Genomic DNA, 19,303 nt, shown 5'->3' with positions numbered 1-19,303 from the left:
GCCAGCAGTGGGATTAAAGGCAAGGTTGGTGTAAATGAGTGTAATTAGTGTAAAAAGATGTAAATTGTAATTGTTTAGCTGAGTATTGGCTGGGTCACTGTCCACGCAAGTAGCAGCATCCCCTCCCTCGCTGCCCCGACCTCCCATTCTCCTGTGCGGCATTACCGTAAGTTCTGGTAGAATTCCACAGGCAGCTTGGCACACACGTCTTGCAGCTGCTCGATCTGCTTCGGAACATCTTTCTCACTGGAGGGGTCAGAAGAGTTAGCGTGAGCTCTAATGCTTATACACGAGAGAAATTTCTCCTTCTCTGCATAATTTGTTTAAACATACAGCCTTTCAGCCCACAAGACCGTGTCGCCCAATTACATCCAGTTGACCAACAACTGCTCCCCCCCCACCCCCCCCCCCCCTGGTATGTCTTGAATGGTGGGAGGAAACCGGAGCACCCGGAGGAAACCCTTGCAGACAAGGGGAAAATGTAGAAACTCCTTAAAGACAGCGTTGGATTGAAACCCTGGTCACTGGCGCTGTAATCGCGTGGTGCTAACCGATACGCTAACAGTGCAGCCCTGATCTTATGTTCAACTGCTTTTTTTCCTAAACTTTGATTCAGCCACTGATTTTTCCTGGGACAACAATAACAAGTACCAGAAGAGATCTGTTTGAGGTGAGTGGGCAAGAGTTTAAGGGAGGCAGTTTTCTTGACTCAGAGAGTGGTGGGTGCCTGGAAATGCAGTGCCAATGGGCCAATTTCCATCAGCTACGAGGTGATCCCACCACCAGACATACCTGCTCCTTTCCTCTCCTTCCTACTTTCCTCAGGGACCACTCCCTCATCCACTCCTCACTTCCCACTCTTTGGAACCTACCTCTGTGATACCTCCACCCTCACCACCCTTCCGGGCCCCAGATGAAGCGACACTTCACTTGTCAATCTGCGGGTGGTGGGTCATCTACTGCATCCAGTGTTCCGGTTGCAGTCTCCTCTACATCGGAGAGACTGGAACACAGACTGGGAGATCGGTCCGTCGAGCACCTCAGCTCTGTCCACAGCAGTGACCACCCCATTACAATTCCATGCCCCTCTCCCGCAGCGACATGTCTGTCCGTGGGCTCGTCCACACCAAGGCCACCCGTGGACTGGAGGAGCAACACCTAATATTCCAACTTGACACTCTCCAACTGGATGGCATTAACATCAACCTCTGATTTCTGTTAGGCCCCTCTTCCCGATCCTTTCATCCAGCTTCACCACCCCCTTCTAACTCCATTCACAGAGTCATCCCTCCTGTCCTGATTTCCTCAGCCTTTTTCTTGTTCCCTCCCACCTATATCCTCCCTCTGGGCCTGCCCCCCTCCACAATTTTATTCAGACGCCTGCCTACCTTTTTTACTTAGACTTTGATGAAGGGTTCAATGCCAAAATGTTGGCTATGTATCTTTATATTTTCTACGTAAAGGTCGCTGCGGGATTTTCATGGAAACCCCAAGGAACAAGGTACCTGACCACTTGGAACCATTCATCGTAAAGGTCAAATGTCATGAGAGGCTGAGGTAGTTCCCGTAGGTAAGACTTCAGGGCACCTGTTGGAGAGAGGGGTCAAAGATTTATCCCACAGCAAAACAAATCACCTGCCACAGAATTCTGTGCATTCTCGTTTTAAAGTGAAACACAAAAATCTGCAGATGCCGAGATTGTAGTAAAAAAACACACACAGTGAATCAGAGGTTCTCAACCTATGTCTTTCCGCTCACATCCCACTTGAAGTAATCCCTATGCCATCGGGTGCTCTGTGATGAGTAAGGGGTTGCTTAAGATGGGACGAGGGTGGAAAGAAAAGCCACTGTTTTAATCATCCCTCATTGACTCTTTATGTGCACGGTTTCAGAACTCCGAAGGGAATGGGACAATGACAATTTTTCTCAAGCAAAATATTTCTGTCACAATTGGGTCTAGAGCAGTGATTCTGAACCTTCCCTTCCCACTCACATCCCTTATTAATCACAGAGCACCGATGGCGTAGGGATTACTTAAAGTGGGATGTGAGTGGCAAGAAAAAGATTGAGAACCACTTTAGCAAATGCTGGAAGAATTCGGTCGGTCTTTACCTCCTATGGAAGCTGCGAGACTGGCTGAGTCCAGCATTTCTTGTGTGATTTTATTCTAATTTTAAACACCAGTCTCTTTCTTTGACAAATATAATATCTTAAATATTTTAATATTTTAGTTGTACCTTATAATATCTAAGTGGAAGGTTAAATAAGGGATTCAGGCCCCCTTTAGCCCAGTCCTCAATACACTTTTCTACACCGCCTCGCTGAGCCTATTTTATCTCCCCCCCCCACCCTTGTTCCCCCTCATCAGTGGCCCCCACCGTCCCCAGATTCTATCGTTCCCATGCCCACAAGGCCAATTAATCTACACGTCTTTGCACCCGGAGGAAAGCCCGTGCAGTCATGGGCAGAATGTGCAAACTCCACACAGGCAGTGCCTGAGGTTGGGATGGAACTGGGATCAATGGGAGGCGGTGGCTGTGAAAATCACAAGGTCAGACTTCTGTAAAGAGGCAGAGACTTTGGCAAGACCCCACCTCGACCCAGCCATTCTCAATTCCCTCAGGGAGTAGGGTGGGTGGGGGGGGAACAGGACATCACACTTAAGATGGGGGGACTAATATCATAAAATAATTTTAATGTGTTTGATGTAGTCAGTAGTAGAAAAGGAATAAAATCAAAAGAGGAGCAGAAATAGGCCATTCAGCTCGTCAAGTCTTTCCTGCCATTTAATCATGAGCTAATCGATTTCCTCACTCAGCCCCACTGCCTGGCCTTCTCCCCATAACCATTGATGCACTGGCTAATCAATCTCTGCCTTAAATACATCCAATGATCTGGCCTCCACAACTGCTTGTAGCAACTAATTCCACAGATTTGTTTAAATAAATTCCTCCGCATCTCTGTTCTAAGTGGACGCCCTTCAATCCTGAAGCTGTGCCCTTGTGTCCTAGACTCTCCCACCGTGGGAAACAACCTTTCTCCATCTACTCTGTCCATGCCTTTCAACATTCAAAATGATTTCCCCCTCATTCTTCCAACTGTCAATGAGTACTGACCAAGAGCTGTCAAATGCTCCTCATATGATAACCCTGTCATTCCCGGAATCACCCTTGTGAACCTCTTTTGAACTGTCTCTCCAATGGCAGCACATCTTTTCTTCAACAAGGAGCCCAAAACTGCTCACAATACTCCAAGTGAGGCCTCACCAGTGCCTCAACATCACATCCCTGCTCTTATATTCCATTCCTCTTGAAATGAATGCCAGCATCGCATTTGACTTCTTCATCATCTCAACCTGCAAGTTTCCCTTCAGGCCATCCTGAACGAGGACTCTCAGGTCCCTTTGCATCTGGGGATTTTCAATTTTCTTTGCTTTTAAAAAAATAGCCTGCCCGCGTATTTTTCCGACCAAAGTTCATGACCGTGCACTTTCTGACATTGCATTTTTTTTTTGCTGCTCCTCTGCCCGTTCTCCTAATTTGTCCGAGACTAAGAAGTACCGAAGAAACCATCTAAACTTGACTGCTTCACAGGGAATGGGGCCCCTAAACCTTGAGCAGAGTCCTCAGGGGGCCAGAGTCAGAAAAGGAAAGGTTGACAATGGCTGCGCTATCCCATCAAGCAGTCCCGATGCCAGTGCAGTGTGGGTTAAGACCCAGAGCACAGCATCTCTTGTGCTCTCTCCCCAAACACTCCCGGTCCCGGTCCACCATGGCTAAGAAGAGTTGATGGCAACGCACACCGTAGACACACCGGCCGACCACATGGAGAAACATCCTACCTGCTACAGCGTGCGAGTCTGAGTTGAACTCTTGGGGGTCGAAGGAACCGCTGTCCAGAGCCGATTTGAGGCGCTTTAGAACAGATGCCGCAGCTGCCAGCCTGAACAAGCCCTACAGCAAGTGGAGCAGCATTGGTTTAAGACTTCAAGTTTATTATCATCCGATTTGTACAGTTACAACCTGACGAAACAGCGTTCTCTGGTCCTTGGTACAAAAACATGCAGACACACTTCCGGACATAACACACATACACAAAAACAATACATAGACAGTAAGTATACACATATAAAAATAAAATAAATAGTAGAATATCAGAGGGTTATTTTGAGCAGTTCCTTTGGTCGTTCAGTAGTCTCACTGTCCGTGGGAAAAAGCTGTTTCTCACCCTGTCTGGTACGGAGGTGCCAACACTCAGGACAAGATTAAACTCCAGAGTTGTTAATTCGGCCTGCGACATCATGGGCACCCGTTTTCACTCCATTGAGGACATCCACAAGAGGTGGTGTCTCAAGAAAGCAGCTTCTATCCTCGAGGACCCCCACCGCACAGGCCATGTCCTCTTCACTCTACTACCACCGGGGAAAAGGGGATCTCTCATAGAGACATAAAATTCTGGCAGGACTGGACAGAATGGATGCAGAAGGGATGTTTCCAGTGATGGGAAAATCCAGGACCCGGGGCCATGGTTTGAGGATAATAGGCAAACCATTTAGGACCGAGATGAGGAGGAATTTCTTGACCCAGAGGGTGGTGAATCTGTGGAATTCATTGCCACAGAGGGCAGTAGAGGCAGGTTCATCAAATATATTTAAGAGGGAATTAGATCTATTTCTTCAGTATAAGGGTATTAAAGGTTATGGAGACGAGGCGGGGACGGGGTACTGAACTTTAAGATCAGCCATGATCTCGTTGAATGGCGGAGCAGGCTTGAAGGGTCGAATGACCTACTCCTGCTCCTATCTTCTATGTTTCTATGTTTCTATGTACAGGAGCCTGAAGATGGCACAAGGACAGGTTCTTCCCCGCTGCCATCGGATTCCTGAACGATCAATGAACCACAGAAACCACCTTACTTTGGCTTTCTAGCACTAGTTTTATTTATTCTGTGAGGTGATTCATACAAATGTTTGCCCCGTGATGCTGGAATGTCACGGCATGTTAATGTCAATAAATTCTGATCCTGACCATGGTGGTTCTGGATCTGATACTCCTGCACCTCAGGCCGGGCCAGCACTGTGAACGAGGCGGAATGTGCTGGTCACAAATGACTTGCTTGGCAAGTGCCACTTCCCCTCGGAAAGTCAAGTGACAAATGTCACTTTCAGTGGCCAATCAGAATTAAGCACGGCCTTCGCGAAGATCTATCCCATTTCACTTGTCTTGTTAGCCAGCACCTCGTTCTGTCAGAAGCTATCTCCCTCTGTTGTCTGATGGAGCGGAGAAACTATTAAGAAAGCCTGCTTTGTTAACACCAGCTAAGAAACAAAAATGACTTTTGGATAAATTATTGGAGTATCTTGATAAAGGGTAAAAGGCAAGAATACTAAGAGTACATTAGAAATCTGGAAACAATTCACTATCTCCTTTTGGGTTCTATAAAATAATTCCTCGCTTTTTCTTGATGTGAGGGAACACTTATCCTAAATTACACAGAGAGTGGTGGGAGTTTGGAATGAGCTGCCAGCTGAAATGGACAGGCTTATTTTTTTTAAACATTTTGGAAAAAATTGGGCAGGTACCTGAATGGGAGCGGCATGTAGGGCTTTGGTCTAGATGCAGGTCAGTGACACAAGGCAGAATAATATTTTGGCACAGACTAGAATGGCCAAAATACTGTAATAGTCAAGTTTATTGTCATCTGATTGCACAAGTACAACCCAACGACACAGCATTCTCCGGTGCAAAACACGCAGACACACATACAGACGAACAATACACATCTAGACAAACAAATAAATAAATAAGCATTTGTGGGGATGTGTTTCCTCCATTGTATATAGTTATGGTTGACTATTGTATATATGGATCTGGCCCACCCACTGATGACTCATACCCTATGATTCCTCCCCAGTGGTCCTGGGCTATAAAGGTCGAGCCACCTCTCCTTTCCTGCCATTCCTATACCTGGATCCAGGCCAGCAAGGTTCTTCTGTATATTAAAGCCTATCTTTCCCTCAGCCTAGTCTGTATGGTTACTGGTAGTGGTCACGTCTCCAGAATGGAGGACCATCGCCTTCCCAAGATCGTGTTCTATGGCGAGCTCTCCACTGACCACCAAGACAGAGATGCACCAAAGAAGAGGTACAAGGATTGCTTAAAGAAGTCTCTTGGTGCCTGCCACATTGACTACCGCCAGTGGGCTGATATCGCCTCCCACCATGCATCTTGGCAGTTCGGCGGGCAGCAACTTCCTTTGAAGAAGATCACAGAGCCCACCTCACTGACAAAAGACAAAGGAGGAAAAACCCAACACCCAACCCCAACCAACCAATTTTCCCTTGCAACCGCTGCAACCGTGCCTGCCTGTCCCGCATCAGACTTGTCAGTCACCAACGAGCCTGCAGCAGACGTGGACATACCCCTCCTTAAATCTTCGTCCGCGAAGCCAAGCCAAAGAAAAGAGTGGCCTACACCATTGTTTTGTGAATATGAGGGTCTTGGAGGGTCAGTGTGAGCAGTTCCTTTGGTCGTTCAGCATTCTCACAGCCCATGGGAAGAAGCTGTTCCTCTGCCTGGTGGTGCTGGCTCCGATCCTCCTGTATCTCTTTCCCGATGGGAACAGCTGAAAGATGCCATGTGCGGGCGTGGAAGGGGCCCTCAGTGATTTTGTGAACCCTCTTTAGACAATGATCCTGGTAGATCATGTCGATGGGGTGAGGCGGGGTGGGGGATGGGTTGGTGAAGGTTGACTCCAGTGAACTTCTGCTGCTGTTATGGTTCTGTGGATTGACCTATGGTTCCAGTTTATTATCATCTGACACATTGGGTTAATTAAATATATATTAAAGGATTAAAGAACCAATTTTCCCCTGCAACCGCTGCAACCGTGTCTGCCTGTCCCGCATCGGACTTGTCAGCCACAAACGAGCCTGCAGCTGACGTGGACATTTACCCCCTCCATAAATCTTCGTCCGCGAAGCCAAGCCAAAGAAAAAAAGAAAGGATTAGAAGTGGGTGAGCTGTTAGATTGCACGCATTTTACAGGCAGCCCACATGTCTTGCAAAGTTCGAGTGCAGGTGCAAACAGAAGGTTCTGGACTTTAGCAACATCTGCAAGCACACCCCAGAAACTAAAATGTTTGCAGAGTCTTGGGGCCATGTGTTTTTTTGCAAAGCCTGAAAACTGAAACCAAAAAAAAAGTGCCTGGAACATCAGGAGGGGAGGGGCAGAGAACGAGAGAGAGAACGAGAGAGTGAATGAGAGAGAGAGAGAGAGAGAAAGAGAGAGAGAGAGAGAACGAGAGAGAGAGAGAGAACGAGAGAGAGAACGAGAGAGAGAGAGAGAGCGAGAGAGAGAGAGAAAGAGAGAGAGAACGAGAGACAGAGAGAGAAAGAGAGAAGGAGAGAACGAGAGAGAGAGAGAAAGAAAGAGAGAGAGAACGAGAGAGAGAGAGAGAAAGAGAGAGAGAGAGAGAATGAGAGAGAAAGAGAGAGAGAGAGAACGAGAGAGAGAGAGAGAAAGAGAGAGAGAGAGAGAGAGAGAAGAGGAACTGCTGAAAAGGCTTTCTTTTACAAGACTGGGCAGTGTTCCGATATTAGCCCGAGTGTACTCTCTGTGGAAATCAGGAGCGGCGGCTAGTCTTCCCAGTGTGTGGCGAAGAGGAGAAGAACTCTGTGAGAAGAACCCGGAAAATAGACAAGTTTCTTCTGGAAGACGCTCCTGTTTGGGGTGTCCAACAAGCAACATCCATCTCTCTGCAATCCCCCCCACAATGCTCCTGCCTGGAGTTCGCTTGAATGTAATGATTGTTTGATTCTGTGCACAGGATTGAAGATGACTGGAAACTGTAGCCTTGGAAACGTGGACAGTGGAAGATTGGCCAGTAAAAAGGACTTCCTTGAAAACACATCACACACACACACTTGCACTTAGATTAGGTTGTGGGGCGGGGTGGGGGGGGGGTGGGGGGAAGGGATAGTGTAAATAACTTAAAGTGTTGATCTTTGTGGGGATATGTTTCCTCCATTGTATATTGTTATGGTTGACTACTGAATATATGGAGCTGGCCCGCCCACTGATGACCCATACCCTATGACTCCTCCCCTGTGGTCCTAGGTCATAAAAGTTGAGCCACACTCCCTTCCCTCCTTTCCTATGCCCAGATCTGGGCCAACAAGGTTCTTCTGTACATTAACGCCTATCGTTCCCTCAGCCTAGTCTCGGTGGTTACTGAGAGTGCCCTACAATCTTCTTGTTCTATATTCTGAGAATTAGACTAATTTTAAGGAACCATTGCTTTGATGCATTTCTATTGCTGCTGGTATATGGGGTTCACTGAACTCGTAACAATATATACAACCTGATGAAACAGCATTTCTCCAGACCACAGTGCATGCACAAAAGTACACAATACACAGTGCACAACAATCACTTAAACAATCAAAACCTATTGCTCACTGGATGGTCGAATCCAGACTGGAGTGCTGGAGCCACGTTTCTGTAATGGCCAGCTTCTGCAGAAATCTCTATTTTCTCTAATTTCTCTTCTCTTTCTAGCCGCTTTCAGATGCTCGGATGCAGATAATGCTCCAGCAGATGTGGCTGGGGGAGTGCAGCTGGGATGTTCAGGTGGCTGCGAAGAAGACGCCTTTCTGCCACCTGAATGTGCTAGCTGGAGGAGAGCCGCGTCCGAGTGAACACTGGCTCCTGTGGACCGCAGCTGTAGTCCCGCTGCTGCTTTCAGCTGCAACGGGGGGATTCTCAGAGCCGGAGATTATACCTACAGGAGGAGGTTTAGGTAAGTGCTCCTCCTGGCTGGGTCCTCCACTTTCAGGTGTCCATTGGGGTAGAATAGGCAGCTTTACAGTCAGGTATAGTCTTCCAAAGGCGCTATTTGCCTTGGTGAGTCTGTTGTCTATCTTGTTGTCGATCCTTGCATCTGATGAAATGGTACAGCCGAGATAGATAAACTGGTTGACTGTTTTGAGTTTTGTGTGCCCGATGGAGATGTGGGGGTGCTGGTAGTCATGGTGGGGAGCTGGCTGATGGAGGACCTCAGTTTTCTTCAGGCTGACTTCCAGGCCAAACATTTTGGCAGTTTCCGCAAAACAGGACGTCAAGCGCTGAAGAGCTGGCTCTGAATGGGCAACTAAAGCGGCATCGTTTGCAAAGAGTAGTTCACGGACAAGTTTCTCTTGTGTCTTGGTGTGAGCTTGCAGGCGCCTCAGATTGAAGAGACTGCCATCCGTGCGGTACCGGATGTAAACAGCGTCTTCATTGTTGAGGTCTTTCATGGCTTGGTTCAGCATCAGGCTGAAGAAGATTGAAAAGAGGGTTGGTGCGAGAACACAGCCTTGCTTCACGCCATTGTTAATGGAGAAGGGTTCAGAGAGCTCATTGCTGTATCTGACCTGACCTTGTTGGTGTTCGTGCAGTTGGATAACCATGTTGAGGAACTTCAACCAACTGAAAAACCTCACAAAGATAAGCGTATACAGAGCCGTTGTCATACTCACACTCCTGTTCGGATCCGAATCATGGGTCCTCTACCGGCATCACCTACGGCTCCTAGAACGCTTCCACCAGCGTTGTCTCCACTCCATCCTCAACATTCATTGGAGCGCCTTCATCCCTAACGTCAAAGTACTCGAGATGGCAGAGGCCGACAGCATCGAGTCCACGCTGCTGAAGATCCAGCTGCGCTGGGTGGGTCACGTCTCCAGAATGGAGGACCATCGCCTTCCCAAGATCGTGTTATATGGCGAGCTCTCCACTGGCCACCGTGACAGAGGTGCACCAAAGAAGAGGTACAAGGACTGCATAAAGAAATCTCTTGGTGCCTGCCACATTGACCACCGCCAGTGGGCTGATATCGCCTCAAACCGTGCATCTTGGCGCCTCACAGTTCGGCGGGCAACAACCTCCTTTGAAGAAGACCGCAGAGCCCACCTCACTGACAAAAGACAAAGGAGGAAAAAACCAACACCCAACCCCAACCAACCAATTTTCCCCTGCAACCGCTGCAACTGTGTCTGCCTGTCCCGCATTGGACTTGTCAGCCACAAACGAGCCTGCAGCTGACGTGGACATTTACCCCCTCCATAAATCTTCGTCCGCGAAGCCAAGCCAAAGAAAGAAGACAGTCAGGTATTCTGGCCACATGAAAGTGTCTTCTCTCTGTCTTCTCTCTCTCTTCTTTCTCCCCTCTCAGCCCCTCACTTACCCCACCTCTTGCGTCCCCTTCACTCTTTCACTTACCCCGCTCAGCCCCCTTACCCTCATCTTACCTCTTCTTTCATTCCTTTCTCGAGAAGCATCATGACACAAGCCTCAATGGGAAGGGCAATATCTCGCCCGAGGTTCTCCAGGTGCTTCTCCAGGGGACATCCAAAGGCAGGGTTCTTTGGAGTGATTCCTTTCCACAGCAAACAGGTAGAGAATGAAGGGCGGGAGATGGTGGGGGGGGGGGGGGGAACCACCATTAACATGTTAATCAAGACTGCAGACACTCAGCAAATCATGGCAAAGATTTATAACCAACATTTTGGGCCTGAGCCTGAAATGAGCAAAATGTAGGCAGGCTCCTGAACAAATTGGCGTGGGGGGGGAAGGAGAGGGAGCAGCACAGGCCCATAAACGAGTGGTCATAGGTGGATATTTTTAATTTAGACATACAGCACAGTCACAGGCCTTTTCAGCCCACGAGACTGTGCTGTCCAACTACATCCAATTGACCTGTAACCCCCAGTACATTTTTGAAAGGTGTAAGGGAACTGGAGCACCACCCCCCCACCCCCCCCGGACGAAATCTACGCAGATACAGAGAGAGAACATTCAAACTACTGACTGATTGTCCTGGATTGGAACACCAGCCGCGGGTGCCGTAACCACGGTGCGCTAACCGTGCTGCCCCATTTGAGCGTGATATGGGTCATCTCACTTACATACACTGAGAAGTGATAAGGGGAGCTCTCTAAATGGAAAGGGAAAGGCATGGGGAGCTGGAGGGAAGGAGAAAGAGGGATGGGGAGGGAGCGAGACTCAGGGTTGGGGGGTGGGTTGTTAACAGATGTCAGAGAAGTCGATGTTAACGCCATCTGGTTGGAGAATGCCCAAATTAGGTGTTGCTCCTCCAATTTGCAGGTGGTCTCGGTTTGGTAGTGCATGAGGCCTGTTCCTATGCTGTAATGTTCTATGGTTCTAAAGGTACTTGTATATGGGTACATGCAATGGAATGAAAGTCATTGGTTATGAAGGAATGAATCTGTATGTGCGTGTGTCCGTGTTTCTGTGTTTACCTGAAGGTGTCTGTGAGTGTGAGAATGTGTGCGCTTATGTAGGTATATGTGTTTCTGTGTGTTGGTGCTTGTGTGAGTGCGTGTGGGTGTACGTGTGGATGGGTGGGTATGTGGGTGACTGTGGGTGTGTGCCTGGTGTGTGTTTGAGTGAACATAACTATTATGAGCTCTTGCTTTAGTAAAATGAGATTATCACTGTAAGGCAGTGGTTCTCAACCTTTTTCTTTCCACTCACATACCACTTTAAGAATTCCCTATACCATCAGTGCTCTGTGATTAGTAAGGGATTTTTTAAGGTGAGATGTGGGTGGAAAGAAAAAGGTTGAAAACCACTGTTGTAATCGTACCTAATTGACTCATTATGTGCACAGTTTCAGAACTCCAAAGGAAATGGGCCAATTACAATTTTTCTCAAGCCAAATATTTCAGTAACAATTGGATCGAGAGCAGTAATTCTTAACCTTTCCTTCCCATGCACATCCCACCTTAAGCAATCCCTTACTAATCACAGAGCACTAATGGTATAGGGATTACTTAAAGTGGTAGGTGAGTGGAAAGAAAAAGGTTGGGAACCACTGCTGTAAGGGATAGTATATGGCCAGTTAACATTTAACACTTCACACAAGCACGAGTCACAGCCCAGTGATAATTTGATACATTGGAAGAACTGAGGGAAGGTTTGTCCCAATCTGTTCCAGAATTTGATAGATTTGAAAACACAATGTGATTTTGTAAAGGGGGAACCATTCTGGCTGCTGAAGAGGAAGCAGTTTTTTGAAGCAACTCTTGTGTCCAACTATTTTGTGGAATTCAGAGCAAAGCCGGCTCTGGGAATGACTGGGCCTTTTCAGTCGATTGATCATTTTAAGTGTGACTAGCAGTAAAGTAACTTGGAGAGACCGGTGCCGGGGTGTTGGAAGCTTCGTGGAGGCCGGCCAGTTCGAGTCTCACCTACAAAAGGTCAGGAGTGTTGTGACCACAGCTCGTGTGGATGGACATTTCTTCAAAGGCACCGCAAGGAGAATTCGTGAGACTGTAGTAGCCGCAACTCCAGTCTCCCCATCAGTTCAGCGTTAATTCTGGGCATCAAATCTCAAAGGTCTACACTTCAACACTGAATTTAAAAGACTGAACTTTGAAGTAACTTTCTAGATTTTTGGCCTGGACTGTAGTTGGGGTATATCAATGACACACACACACACACACACACACACACACACACACACACACACACACACACACACACACACACACACACACACACACACACACACACACACACACACACACACACACACACACACACACACACACACACACACACTAGACACCTGCTCATAGTTGGGAATAGATTTAGGATAATTTAAGGATAATTTAAAAGTTAAGACTATAGGTTAAGAGTAAAAAATAAAATTAGTGTTTTAAAATTAAACACTGACTGGGTCATTGTCTGTTGCTGCTCGTTACGTGCGGTTTGTAACAAAATGTACGAGTTTCTGTGCATGTGCGTGAGTGTGTATGTATCTGTATGTGTGTGCATTAGTGTGTGTGTGTGTGTGTGTATGTATCTGTATGTGTGTGCATTAGTGTGTGTGTGTGTGTGTGTGTATGTATCTGTATGTGTGTGCATTAGTGTGTGTGTGTGTGTGTGTGTATCTGTATGTGTGTGCATTAGTGTGTGTGTGAGTGTGTGTGTGTGTGTGTGTGTGTGTGTGTGTGTGTGTGTGTGAGAGAGAGAGAGAAAGTGGATGAAGATAAGCAATGAAAATGTCTTCATCAGGCAGAGGAGAGATTGTTACCAGGCCACAGGGATACTGACATCACTGACCTGACGTGTTGGGGCTGGTCTTCTTCAGAGTTGGTAGCACTGCATCGAGAGCACTCAGTGATTTCCTGTGATAATCTGCCTGTGCTTCCAACAACTTTAAAATCAAAATAAATAAAGTTCCATCAACAGTCTCTTCTCTAGAACGTAACTGCAGCAATATTCCATCATATAGCATCATTAGTCCCAGAAAGCTTCTCAGGAGGGCCCACCAAGGCTCTCGGGAACTCTTATAACAGTTGTTTGAGGGTAAAATAACAACGCCGGAGAAACACAGCAAGACAATGTCCCTTATGTAGCAAAGGTAAAGATATTTAACCAACATCTCAGGCTTGAGCCTTTCATCAGGGTGTGAGCAAAAGGTAGGCAGGCATCTGGTTCTTTGCTGTCTAAAGTGTGCTTTTCGACCTGCTGAGTTGCTCCATCTACGTGTTTTTACTTTGATCTGCAAACATTCGTGTTTTACACCATGTTGTTAAGAGGCAGGTTTGAAAGGGCTCCTGAGGATAGAGGTAAGGGGACAGGAGCGAATGACAGAGCTTGGCAGCCGAAGGTGCCGCCAATAGTGGTGGAGAGCACGACAAGGTTATCGGATACTGAGCCCCTTAACTGATCATCTCCCCACACCAATATATCACACCCTTTCCTTGATTCGATAGCAATCGGTGAGAGTGCTTGCCACTCGGGAGAGGGTCTGAGTCCAAAAGGAGTTTGTGCGCTCTCCTCGTGTCTGCGCAGGTTTTCCCCGGGTGCTCTGGTTTCCGCCCATTCTTCAAAACGTATGGGGCTGTAGGTTAATTTGAGTGTAATTGGCCAGAATTGGGTAACAAAATTCAAAAATGTAAGCGTGAAAGTCTGCCAATGCTGGGGTCGAGCGCAGTCGTTGCTGGAGAAACTCAGCAGGTCACGCAGCATCCATGGGAAGTAAAGGGTAAGCTAACATTTCCGGCCTGGACCCTCCGTCAGGTACAATCACAGGTGCCTGAATGAAGAAGTGATAGAGAGGAGAGAGGAGGGAGGAAGGATCAGTGGGAGGTGCATAAGAGGTGATAGGTTGGATATAGGTGGAAGGATAAACGAGAAGAAGACACTGATAAGTTGGTACGAAGATTTGTTGGCCATGAGGTAATGTTGCAGCTCTCCAAGATCTTAGTTAGATCCCACTTGGAATATTGTATTCAGTTCTACAGGGAAAATTTGGATGCTATAGAGGGGGAGTAGATGAGATTTGCAAGGATGCTGCCGGGATTAGAGTGCATGCCTTATGAGGGTAGGTTGAGTGAACTTGGTCTTTTCTCCCTGGAGCAATGGGGGTACAAGATGACGAGAGGCATTGATCATGTGGATGGATAGAGGCTCCCCCCCCACCGGGGCTGAAGTGGTTAACCCGAGGAGGCATAGTTTTAAGGTGCTGGAGAGTAAGTATGGGGTGGGGTGGTGGGGGTGGGGGGTTTGTAAGAGGTAAGTTCTTCACACAGAGAGTGGAATGTGCTGCTGGCAAGTGTTGGAGGCAGGTTTGATAAGATCTGTTAGATAGGTACGTGGATTATTATCACAACGTGAAGATTCAAGGTGGATGGATGTTCCGAAGACTCTCGGTCTGATATCTGAAGGTAATTGTTCGATTCATATCCATACAGGTTAACCTTGTTTAGAGGAAGGGGTTGGATTATTTCTCTTTCCTTTTGTTTTATTAGTAGTGATAAACTGGGTAAAGATGGGTTTAACTGTGGATTATTGATATTGTATTGGGAAGGGTTGCAGCTGTCATGTGACAGCATTGCCCCCCCCCCCCCACCTAGTCAGAAGACACACCTGCTGCCAATCAAGGTTTAGTTCCGCCCCATCCATTAGTGCACACCTTGCCGTTGGCTGCCATGTAAATTAGCTGGGCCGTACTGTCTAGCCTGCCTGTACTTGACCTTGGGCCATTGGTGTTGTAATTAGATTAACCTTCCTGCCACTGAGCCATTGGTAGGCTTGTCCATCCTAGTTCCAAGTTCCGGTCTTGTCCACATATCCCATGATACCTAGATACCTATCAATTTCCCCTTTAAATTCTCCCAATGATCCGGCCTCCACAACTGTATGTGGCAACAAATTCCACAAATCCACTTCCCTTTGGCTACAGAAATTTCTCCTCATCTCTGTTGTAAATTAATACTTTTTATTTCTATGACTCTGCCCTCTTGTCCAGGAATCACCCAATAGGGGAAGCATCTTATTTACATCTACTCTGTCCAATCCATTCATTATTTGAAATGTTTCTATGAGATCCCCTCTCATTCTTCTATATTCTAAACAATAGGGTCCAAGAGTTGCTAAACATTCCTCATATGTTATCCTTCTCATTCCTGGAATCATTCTGGTAAACCTCCTCTGTACCCTCTCCAATCTTACTATATTCTTTATAAGATACGGGGCCCAAAACTGCACACAGTTCTCCAAATGAGGTCTCACCAATGCCCCATAAACACCCTTTTATTCTTTTACACAATACCCTTTGAAGCGAATGCCAACATTTACCACCAATCCAACCTGGCAGTCAACCTTCAGGTTATCCTGCACGAGGACTCACAAGTCCCTTTGTACTACTGAGGTTTGAATTTTCTCCCCATCCAAATAATAATCCGACCGTTTATTTTCGACTTCTACACTTCGTGTTCCACCACCTATCTTGGTGTCATCTGCAAACCTTGCCACAAAATCATTTAATCCACAATCTAAATCATCAATATACATTATAAAAAGAAGCGGCCCCAACACCGACCCCTGCGGACACCACCTGTAACAGGCAACCCAACCAGAAAAGGATCCCTTTATTCCCACCCTTTATCAGTCAATGCTCCACCTCATCTAATATCTTCCCTGTAATTCCATGGGATTTCATCTTATTAAAGCAGCCTCTTATGCGGAACCTATCGAAGGCCTTTTGAAAATCCAAATGCACAAGATCCACAGCCTCTCCCTTGTCCACCCTACTTGAGATTTCCTCAAAACATTCCAATAGGCTGGTCAAGCAGGATCTTCCCTTTGTGAACCCCAACTGGCTTGGGCCTATTATGAATTATGTTATTAATTAGAAGATCATGTATAAAGGGTGTTTTTCTATTAAACAATAGAAATACTTAAAAAAGTGGAAAGATAGGTAGATGAAGCTGAGAACAATGGAGGGTGATGCAGCGGGGAAATTCTAGGCAGTTGGTAGAGTAGGTAATTAGCTTGGACCAACACTGTGGGCCGCAGGGCCTGTACAGGGCTGTAGATTTTTATGTACATGATAGAGGGAGAGGGTAGCTCTCTGTTAAAAGGGGGTGAGGAGCTAGACTGAGGTCTGAAGCCTTTTATGTCTTTATGATTCAAGTGCCCATCCAGCCCCTCCTGAAATGTTGTGCGAGTCTCCAGGCCCTTTTATAGAGGAAAAAATGGCGAATGTGAAGACAGATTTGACCGTCTTTCCATCGCACCACTTACCTCCATAAAAGTAAATTCTGAAGGTGAATGGACTGTTGAAATATGCTCCGGCTTCCATTCGCCTGGAGCGTAGTCGCTCCACCCCTCCTCCATGGAAGGAATGCCCTCGAATGACGGAGTTGGTCCTGTGCCCTGCATGACCTCTGTTTCAGTGTCTTACGTTCAAACCTCGTGGTGGTCTTTCACGTTTACCGCTAACAAGCTTGTACCGAGTTCAATCCCTTTATCCTTGGATGCCCTCTTTCATAAGACCATAAGATATAAGAGCCGCAATAGGCCATTCAGCCCATCGAGTCTGCCCCACCATTTGATCATGAGCTGATCCATTTCGTCACTTGACCCCACCGCCTGGGTGGACGGCCACCACCTTTTACCCTGGGTGACAATAGCAAATACCATAGGACATAGGTTAAAGGTGAGTGGTGGTAGGAGAAACAGAACTATAAGACATAGACTCATTTTCCCCACTCTGTCCGGCTTTCTCCCCATAACTTTTGATGCTCTGGCTAATCAAGAACCTGCCAATCTCTGCCTTAAATGCACCCAATGATCTGGCCTCCACAACTGCCCGTGGCACCAAATTCTACAGACTCACCACCCCCTCTGGCTGAAGAAATCCCTATGCAACTTTGCTCTCTGTGCCCTTCAGTCCTGAAGTTGTGCCCTCTTGTCTTTGAATTCCATACCATAGGAGACAACTTTTAATGTAGACATTCTGCTCGGTAACAGGCCATTTCGGCCTACGAGTCCATGCTGCCCAATTTACACCACATTATCTTACACCCTTGGTACTTTGGGAGGAAACTGGAGCCCCTGGGGAAAACCCAAGAGGAAAACATACAAACTCCTTACAGACAGTGTGCGATTCGAACTCCGGTCCTGATCGCTAGCGCTGTAAAGGTGTTGTACTAACTGCTACTTCAATCGTACCATCATACCTACTCTGTTCTATCTTATACAAGAGCAACATCTAGGAGCTTAGCCTTAAAAACCACTTTTGTTCCGTGGACCATTCATTATCGATGGAATAAATGATGGAAAGATCCCCTCCCATGACCCTCAGTATTCTAGGGTCGGGAGGGGACAGTGGATGACTATAGCAACCAAGGCTGAGAGTTGTAGAAAGTAAAGAACTGGATTTGGAGTAAGGACCAGTTTCAGGACCGGGCCTTTCTCACAGCATTCTCCAATTTATCCTGTCAACTGCCTACTCTCTCTGAATCACTAAACATTATAAGACATTAGCGCAGAAATAGGCCATTCAGTGCATTGAGTCGACTCCGCCATTCAATCATGACCTGATCCACCCAGCCCTGCCGCCCGGCCTTCTCCTCTTAACCTTCGATGCCCTGGCTCATCAAGAACCTGTCCATCTCTGTCTTAAATACACCCAGTGACATTCAAGGTGAAGGGGCAAAGCTTTCCCAACCTGTGCCTGATAAGAAATAGGAGCAGGAGTCGGCCTTCTAGCCCGTCGAGCCCGCTGTGCCATTCGAGGAGGATCGGCTCATCTCACCTCCCTGCCTTTTCCCCAAGTCCCTTAATTCTCCCTACTGTGTAAAAACCTATCCAACTTTGTCTGAAATATATTACGCAGCTTACTGAATAAAAGTAATTGGAATATTCCTCCTCCTTGCTGGCAAAATGATACAGATCAGCGGCATATTCATCCTGAAGAGAGGTGAAAGAAATTGATGTCAAGGATTCTGGTTATTACCATCCACTGATTAATTCTGCAAATACTAAATTTAAATTTAATTGAAATTTAGACCTACAGCATGGTCACAGGCCCTTCTGGCCATGAGCCCATGCCCTCCCCCCCCCCCCCGGTACGTTTCGAAAGGTGGGAGACCCCCGGGGAAATCCCCACGCAGACGCGGGGAGAAGGGGCAAACTCTTCGCGGACAGCGGTAGATCCGGTCGCCGGCTCTGTAATGGCGCTGCGCTGACCGTGCCATGGTCAGGTGGGGAGTTGCAGGACGTCGAGTAAGTTAGGGGAACCCAAAATGTAAACAGAAAACGCTGCAAACACTCAACAGGTCAGGTTGCACCTATGGGTAGAAAACCGTCTCAGGCTAATGACCTTCCATCACTGAAACATTTTTTTTTGCTCTCCGCTGTTGTTGCCTGAGCTGCTCGGTAATTTATTTGCTAAATTTAATATACAAGACGATAGAAGCTGATTCTGGCCATTTAAACCCGTGCCGTACAATTACACCCAAATTAATCTACAAACCCTGTATTCTTTGGAGGGTGGGAGGAAACTGGAGCACCTGGAGAAAACCCACACAGACGTGGGGAGAACAGACAAACTCTGTGCAGACAGTGGCAGATTCGAGCTGGGTTGTTAGTGTTGAAACAATGTGGCACTAATCAAGCCCTCTTTCATCTTTAACTCTTCGAGGTGCCTGGTCGTTGCTGGCCTGCCATGTGCCTAAATCCCCTATGAAGAGGAATAACGAATCAAATTGTGATTTATGGAACTCCATTAATTGCAGGGTTAATTTGGAGATTCCTGCTTTCAATAAAGGTTCCCAGTGAACCAGTGTTGACATCCCAGTGAACTTCAGGATGTCTGGCTTTTCCCCCGAATGGAGTAATGTTCTGTACAGTAAAACCCCTGGTATCCGGAATTCAAATAACCACAAAAAAATTTGAGGAAAATAAATTTAAAAATCAAAATGAATAAAAATTATATCATAGG

The 19,303-nt window shown here is 47.0% G+C and overlaps 1 protein-coding gene across 1 annotated transcript in view; it reads right to left on the bottom strand.

Moving 5' to 3' along the window:
- The window catches only part of LOC138748398 (SH3 domain-binding protein 1-like), a 75,033-nt gene that overhangs the window by 17,650 nt on the left and 38,080 nt on the right, over positions 1-19,303 (bottom strand). The window contains exons 8-13 of the mRNA XM_069908520.1: positions 18,202-18,270; positions 13,129-13,222; positions 10,290-10,417; positions 3,842-3,953; positions 1,506-1,587; positions 166-246 (exon numbers count right to left, since the gene is read on the bottom strand). Coding sequence (XP_069764621.1) covers positions 166-246; positions 1,506-1,587; positions 3,842-3,953; positions 10,290-10,417; positions 13,129-13,222; positions 18,202-18,270 — 566 coding nt within the window. The remainder of the gene's footprint in view (positions 1-165; positions 247-1,505; positions 1,588-3,841; positions 3,954-10,289; positions 10,418-13,128; positions 13,223-18,201; positions 18,271-19,303) is intronic.

The sequence above is a fragment of the Narcine bancroftii genome, chromosome 13, assembly GCF_036971445.1.
Source record: "Narcine bancroftii isolate sNarBan1 chromosome 13, sNarBan1.hap1, whole genome shotgun sequence".
Lineage (NCBI taxonomy): Eukaryota > Metazoa > Chordata > Chondrichthyes > Torpediniformes > Narcinidae > Narcine > Narcine bancroftii.
The sequence above is the reverse complement of the archived record's forward strand: the minus strand, read 5'-3'. Positions and strand labels throughout refer to the sequence as shown.